At 41.3% G+C, this 8,349-nt stretch overlaps 1 protein-coding gene across 1 annotated transcript in view; it reads left to right on the forward strand.

Moving 5' to 3' along the window:
- LOC147097721 (complement C3-like) overlaps positions 1 to 7,966 on the forward strand; it is a 159,904-nt gene extending 151,938 nt beyond the window's left edge. The window contains exons 38-41 of the mRNA XM_085971754.1: positions 902 to 988; positions 2,288 to 2,371; positions 5,271 to 5,406; positions 7,418 to 7,966. Of these exons, the coding sequence (XP_085827880.1) occupies positions 902 to 988; positions 2,288 to 2,371; positions 5,271 to 5,406; positions 7,418 to 7,559 (449 nt within the window). The 3' untranslated portion in view covers positions 7,560 to 7,966. The remainder of the gene's footprint in view (positions 1 to 901; positions 989 to 2,287; positions 2,372 to 5,270; positions 5,407 to 7,417) is intronic.
- The last annotated feature ends 383 nt before the right edge of the window (positions 7,967 to 8,349 follow it).

The raw sequence follows: 8,349 nt of genomic DNA on the forward strand, positions 1-8,349 counted from the left end.
CTGTCCAGGCCTGACAGAATTTTATAGGTTTCGATGAGATCCCCTCTCAATCTTCTAAACTCCAGTGAGTATAAGCCCAATCGACACAATCTCTCCTCATACGTCATTCCTGCCATCCCAGGTATCAGCCTGGTGAATCTTCGCTGCGCTCCTTCCATGGCAAGAACGTCCTTCCTCAGGTAAGGTGACCAAAACTGCACACAATACTCAAGGTGCGGGCTCACCAAGTCCCTGTACAACTGTAGCAAGACATCCTTGTTCCTGTACTCGAACCCTCTTGCTATGAAGGCCAACATACCATTTGCCTTCTTAACCGCCTACTGCACCTGCATGCTTACCTTCAGCGACTGGTGCACAAGAACACCCAGGTCTCTTTGCACTTCCCCTTCTCCCAATCTATTGCCATTTAAATAATAATCTGCTTTCCTGTTTTTGCCACCAAAGTGGATAACCTCACATTTATCCACATTATAGTGCATTTGCCATGTTTCTGCCCAATCACCCAATCTGTCACTTTTCTGCCACTTGGGTATATCAACAACTTTAGCAAGAACTAAAGTAATAAGTAAGGGAGAAAAATCTATTATAATCAGGAAAATAACTAGGAAAGAGGAAACAAATAAAATATTTGGATAAGCAAAACTGCAAATCCACCTTAGAAGAAAAAATAATTATATTGATTCTAAGATGATTTGGGGAAGGAAGAAATTTGCTTGTAACTAAAGCAAAAACCAGATAAAACTTATCTGTATATACAATTAGGAGTACTTTCATGTATTACTAATAGCTCATTAAGGAAAAGAGCAAAAGAAGTTTCCACTTTCATTTTAAAGAATTGTCTGAAAAATTTGAACTGGCGCGCAGTTATTTCAGAAATTTACTTCTCTTTCTGCATTTATAGGAAGCTGCGTATCAGTCAAATTGCCTGACCAACATATCTCTCCTGAACAGCGTGAAGATAAGTCGTGTATCCCTGGAATTGATTATGGTAAATTCATCATTCAACATACTGTATTGCAAAACTAATCAGACCTTTTTGACTGATCCCTGAAAGGGCTTGATACGAACCGACACATATTTTTCATTTTATCTGTAATGATGATTGTTCATAGCGTTGATTGATATCATTTGTATCAAAGAAATGATCAAATTTAATCTTACTGATTGTTGTTAACTTCCTCCTCGCAAAAAAGTTTGTATTTTCTAGTTTCTTCTCTTCATGGGCCATACACCGTACTCGACCCAAGAGGGTAGGCAGGTGCCCAATTGCCAAGCATCTACAAATGCCAGTTTTGATTTATTTTATAGGAGATATGTGAGAATGGCCCTTGTTAACCAGTTTTTCCTCCTTGTTGGGAAATATTTGACTTTTCAATTGTGCCTATCACAGCACAGCTGAAATAGGGAGCCCACCAAGTGGGGAGTGTGGGCACAAGGCTGGATCCTGCTGCTCTAGTACGGCCCAGTGTTATAATGTTACAGGAAACTCTTTTTTATCTGGCACCGACGGGACCGGTGTGCTGCCGGTTGATCAAAAAGTCCGGATTACAGAGAGGTATACTTACTAAGGTACGAGAGCCCCGTACACGGCCACAGATCCAGGCGTCCCTGTTGCTCGGCAACAGGTGCAGGAACCCCGGTTACTCAGCCACAGATCCAGGAACCCCGGTTACACGGCCACTAATATGAAGTAAAACTTAACTGAACCTACTCCTGAATTTTGCCGGTTAAGAGAGATTTCCGGTTATTTAGGTGCCGGTAAAAAGAGAGTTTCCTGTATTACAATATCACTTCCTCTGTCACAGTTAGAGTTGCCAACCCTCCCGGATTGTCTGGGAGTCTCCCATAATTGTGGACTGATCTCCCGGGCACTACTGTGAGCAACCCAGGAGAAAAATTTACAAAGTTAGCGGCAGAGAAACCGCTTTATCTCTGGGCTGGAATACATGTACAGCTTTGAAACACTCCTTTCAGACATGAGGAACCACACCTTCTGTGCCACACCAAAAAAGTTTAAAAAAAAAAGTCAGACCTCTGACTTACCCAAAAACGCGCTAAGAGCAATCAGCCTCTGACCTGAGGAAGCCATAGCAATTACAATTACCCTCTGATTGACTGTACCTGGGTTTGCCTTCTTAGCGCAGTGGCCTTCAAGACACACACCTGGTTAGCAGCTAAACATTGTAACTGAGTTCCACCTTTGTGAGCAAAGCAACACTTGTATGGTGCTGATAACACACAAACAACAATATTTAACATAAAAAAAAAACTATTTTCTCCCTTCTAGTTTACAAAGTAACATTTCTTGACAAGATGAAGAAAGACAGTTACATATACTACACAATGAAAATTCTGACTGTGATAAAACAAGGTGAGTTATTTTCCTACTTCCTGAACCCTGGCACTATAAAGAAAACACAGTATCAGAAAAATAAATAATTTGTGTTCAAACGGAATGAGCAAAACATTGATCTTTCTGTATTGTTGCATATTACTCATGAAGGAGGTATACAAGAAGAGATTTTATAAAGGTATATAAGATATTAAGTAGAACAGAAAACCCTAATCCCGGACAGTATTCCTAAACTACAATGACGGGAATGACGTATGAGGAGAGATTGGGTCGATTGGGCTTATACTCGCTGGAGTTTAGAAGAATGAGAGGGGATCTCATTGAAACTTATAAAATTCTAACAGGACTAGACAGACTAGATGCAGGAAGGATGTTCCCGATGGCGGGTGAGTCCAGAACCAGGGGTCACAGTCTAAGGATAAGGGGTAAGCCATTTAGGACAGAGATGAGGAGGAATTTCTTCACCCAGAGAGTGGTGAACCTGTGGAATTCTCTACCACAGAAGGCAGTAGAGGCCAACTTATTAAATATATTCAAGAAGGAGTTAGATATATTTTTTAAGGCTAAAGGGATCAAGGGATATGGGGAGAAGGCAGGGACAGGGTACTGAATTTGGATGATCAACCATGATCTCATTGAATGGCGGAGCAGGCTCGAGGGGCCGAATGGCCTATTCCTGCTCCTATCTTCTATGTTTCTATGTTACAACTACAGGACAACTTCAACAATTTGCATTTATATAGCGCCTTTAAAATGTCCCAAAGCGCTGCACAGGAGCGTTATCAAACAAAATTTGACAGGAGATTCTCTGGATATGACTCGATAGATAAGAATGGAACCAGGCGAGAGCAATCCCACTCAGCTGTACAACAGAGGAAAGGCGATGGAGAAGGATGGTGTGGTCAGCCGTGTCAAAGGCTGCAGACATGTCGAGAAGGATGAAAAGGGATCGTGCACCATGGTCACAGCCACATAGGATGTCATTTGTGACTTTGAGAGCCATTTCAGTGCTTTGGCGGGAAAGATGGGTACAGATTTGGGAGGTGACGACACATTCAAGGACTTTGGATAGGAAAAGGAGCTTGGAGATGGGGCTGTAGTTTGTAAGGACAGAGAGGTCAGGGTATTTTTTTTTAGGTGGATGGGTAATGATGGCAGATTTGAAAGGGAGGACAGTACCAGAGGAGAGGGAACTGTTAACAATATCAGCTAGCATGGGGACCAGGAAGGGATGTTGGTGGTCACTTTAGTGGGAATCGGGTCGAGAGAACAGGAGGATTATAGGTACTAGCTGGTAAAGAGAAAGTTCAGAACTGATGTCAGGCAGCATTTCTTAACATAGAGGGATTAATACCTGGATTGGTGGAGGCAAACGTCTATTGTCATTCAAAACACAATTGGATTCTGTGATTGGGACAATTATAGTATTCCACGGAAGGATGAGTGAAATAAGCCAAATGGCCTCATCTGTATTTATCTTTGTGATGATTAACTTGGTTGGTGGCTTTTAAATGATTTTGCTTGTATAATAAATAACATGTGAACCGCCTAATAGACTAACTTTGCAAGTACTGGCCAAGCCATCAGCAGAAGAAAAAGCCAGCCAGGATGGCGGGGGGTGGGAATTCCTTTGTGTATCACTAAACTTCTGGCAAATAGGCCAAAGACCAGAATTGAGAGGATGACTTTGATAATAGGCTAAACCAGTCCCCTTCCTGATCAAGGAAAATAGTGTGCATGTTTGGAACTAACTTGAGGAGGATGTGGGACAATTTATCATAAAGAAATACAATTACGTGGAGTAGCTTTTACTGTAACCTTCACTCATATTCGGCATGCAGCTTGTATTCTGACATCTTTTAAAATATATTTGTACGTATGTCAGTGAAATAAAGCATCATCAAAGCGATAGGTTTTAAGGAAGCTTTTGAAGCTAAGAGAAGTAGCACTATGGAGAAAGTTCCAAATAATAGGACCGCTGGTCCAGGAAATAAGCCTTATATCAGAGGCGTTTACACCTTCCCAGTTGTACTGTTTCTTAACACCCTATAATAATTGGAAACACAATTCCATCCATGTTGCTAAAGTGGAATTTGCGTATAGGACACCTCTTGTCCAGCAGAGTGGCTAGACTCTGTTACTTCCAAAGTAGCTGTTGGGACCATCTCTGGCAAGTAGTCAATGCTCTCGGGGATTGATTACCTGCTCTTTCATGTATTTTGGGGCCTTTTGTAAGGAACCTGCACCTACAGGCTCTATTTAGCCTATCAAGAGGTGGACTAGGCAAAATTTCCCAGGAAAGGCTGAGAACTCCTCCAGGCACGCATCCTTGATGTGACATGGGGTGGGGGGGGGGTGGCAGGGGGAGGTGGGTGCGGTTTGGGGGCCTCCAGCACTTGCAACAAAGATGCGTTTGGGACCAGATCTGAATTTCGAGCCCTGGGTGTTTGGTATGGTTTCTTTATCAATTATGCAACTATAGCAGTGTTGTCCAATAGAGAATTGCTAGCATGGCTACAGCGACACCGTTTTAGCCATATACACTCAGTTTAGTAAAAAATACCTTGCATACACTCACACGATACAGCTAAATGCCCTTCACGTGTATATTTACTTAAACATCTACCACTATTCAGTAACTAAGGAAGTAAAGCACTCACAACGATCAAACACACTCACACACTCAGCTTTTCATTTTACCAACAAACGCACAGAGGTTAAAGTACACATGCATACGCCTTGAGATCACGTGCCCAACGGCAGTATCTATTACTCAATTTTTATTTACTAATTAGAAATGTAATGAGCCAAATCTGGATTTCCAATTAGCCACATGTTGTGGCTAACACATTGGACAACATTGAACTATGCTAGATTAGAATAATCTTCCATCTGACGCAGAGGATTTTGTTTTTAGGAAGCGATGGAGTTGATGATGGACAAGAAAGACAACTAATCACTCATTCCAACTGTAAAGATACATTTGAGGTGGCGTTGGAAACAGATTATCTAATAATGGGGCAAGGATCAGATCTGTGGCTTGAGGATGAAAGGTAAGCTGTAAATTTGGAACTGATTTTACTCTTTTGTATAGGTTCCTGCATTCTGACACAATTGACATGTTATTAGTACAGTGGAGAAACAAACTTAGAAAATGAAACAGTTCTAGCCTCATGATATTGTATTCTAAAGAAACCATCTGTCTAATTCTTGATGAGAGATGGAAAGTAGGGTGCACAGTCGGAACAACAATTTAGATCTCGTTAGCATATAATGGCCCAGAAATTCGGGTCGGAGGCTTCCCGCGGGCGCAAGCCCCCGACCTGCACTTACCTAGCGCGCCGGCCGTTGAGCTGTGGGCCCGCGTGGGATTCCAATCCTGGGCCTGCTCCAACTGCCGGCGCGCAGTGCTTGCGTATCCCAGGGGCGCAGTTAGTTCGATGCGTCCCCTGGGATCACGTGGGCCATGGACAGCCAGTGGTAGTAGGGAAATGCCCATTCATAAGTTTGACAGGAAGAGCTGTCAAAACTTATAAATACTACGAGCCCCAAAACATCACTAAATTTTCAAATAAATTTTTAAAAAATCACATTTTTAAAATAAACTATAAATTACATGAAATAACTATTTTAAACAATAATTTAAATTTTTGAAAAAAATAATTTTATTTTCTAACAGGGCTAAAAATAAACTTACCTTTCTTTAAAGTATTTTAAAATAATAAACCTGTGGAAAAAATGTTTTAATTTTAATTAATTCACCACTTACCTTGTAAAAAGCAGGCCTTGAGACTGCTTTTTACATGTCTAACTGCTGGAGACTTACCCTCCCGGGAAAACCTGTAAAGAAAAAACGAAGCTTGATGCGCACGCGCAGCCTCTCCCGTGCACGCGTTCGACCTCTGAACCCCTGCTTTCAGGGGAACGGAAGTGCCGGTTTCCCGCGCATGCAGGAAACCGGCACTTCCATTGGGCTTACGGGTGAGTACCCCGTGCGTACTCACCCGTGGAGACCCGAAGTTCTGGGCCAATGTTATATAATAATGAGATTATGTAAAATTATAATTCCCTTTTTTGGTCCTCAATCCCATAATAACCTAAACTATTGCATTATGATTTTTGGAAATGTGAAGTCGAACAGTTACATAGAATGACATGGATCGTACAACACAGAAACGGGCCATTCGGCCGAACTGGTCCTTGCTAATATTTATGCTCCACATGAGCCTCCTTTCATACCTCTTCATCTAATCCCATCGACATATCCTTCTATTTTTTCTCCCTATATGTTTATCTAGCTTCCCCCTTCAATGCATCTATACTATTCGCCTCAACCACTCCCTGTGGTAGCGAGTTCCACATTCTCACTGCTCTCTGGGTAAAGAAGTTTCTCCTGAATTCCTTATTGGATTTATTATTGACTATCTTATTTTATGGCCCCTAGCTTTGGACTCCTCCACAAGTAGAAACATCTTCTCTACGTCAACCCTATCAAACCCTTTCATAATCTTAAAGACGTCTATAACACGTTGTCCCACGCCTCCATAGCCCCAGACGATTCAATCTTTCTTGATGGGTAGTGTTATAAATCTCATCATCAAGAAACTACTTATGAAATAACGCTGGATGGCCAGCTGGTGGCGCCGTCCAAGGAGTATAAATACTCGGGCGTTGGCCCCAGCTTGCCAGGGACATTTTGTAAGGCAAGGAACTAGTGAAGTACAACTAGACCTCCATGTTCTGAAACCAGTTGATTAAAGCCTTGCTTTATACTCAAACCAAGTGTGTAGTGAGTTTTATTACGTCAAGTAGAACCTCTGATTTCTGGTATCATGCTTGTAAATCTTCTTTGCACCTTCTCCAGTGCCTCTATATCCTTTTTATAATATGGAGATATCACATTTTTAATGTTTAATATCACATTTCAATAAAACATTTAGTAATATTAGAAATAGTCTCGAGCCATCACAAGTTCTTGTTAATTTAGAAGCCATTTAGAAAGTTTTCATTATTAGTGTTGCTGTGAGTTTTCTTCCTCATAATCATTGGATCTCTCAATTTCAGAATAAGCTATCTGATTGGAAGTGAAACCTGGATAGAATGGTGGCCAAATGAAGTCGAGTGCCAGCAACGTCGTTACAGCAGACTCTGTCAGAACTTAGCAGAGTTTTTGGGAAACCTAATGCTTCACGGCTGTGACACTTAATGATTTTGCAAAGAAAGTTGCTAACAAACATTATTTGCATCTAGTAATCAAAAACAAAGCTTTATAATCAAATATAAAATGCTGTCGAAACTGAATTTTTTTTTTGCTCTGCAAAATTTTGCGGGGAAAAATATGCGGCAACATTGCGCACAGTGAAACCTGGTTTAAAGATAGCTTCTGTATCGTGACATCTGATGTCAGTCCTAACAAAAGGCTAATGACTAGATCACCTGTCTATAAAGGACACAGAAAATGAGTCCCAAAGATAGTTGAGATGTGTTTCTCTGACCAATAATTACAGCATTGATATGGTTATATTTCTTGAGCAGTATTTGTTTTACTGCATCTTTATGCTGATGTTCTGTATTGTAGTGTGATTATTGTTAATATAAAGATGTTGAAAACCGTTTTCTCTCACTATTAAAATCATAGTATTGTCAAGTACAGGAAACTTTCGATTTACCAGCACCTAAATAACCGGAAATGTCGGTTAACCGGCAAAATTCAGGAGTCGGTTCAGGTAACTTTTATTACTTGCACAGCAACAAATGGAGGAAGGCAAGGGTGTGGCTGCAGCTGTTGCTAAGCTACAGAGACGCTTGCAACTTGTGGATGTTGTTCTGAAGCTGTTGCTAAGCAACAGGGTTTGTTGCTTTATACGGAGCTGTCAGCTCTCCCTATCTTTTACTATAGCGTTCGGTTATCCGGAATTTTTGATGAACCGGCACCACGTCGGTCCCGTCCGTGCCGGATAAAAAAAAGTTTCCTGTAGCTCTATGCAGATTGACAA

Source organism: Somniosus microcephalus, chromosome 31, assembly GCF_052327205.1.
Source record: "Somniosus microcephalus isolate GS21.2 chromosome 31, FLI_Smic_1.0, whole genome shotgun sequence".
Taxonomy (NCBI): domain Eukaryota; kingdom Metazoa; phylum Chordata; class Chondrichthyes; order Squaliformes; family Somniosidae; genus Somniosus; species Somniosus microcephalus.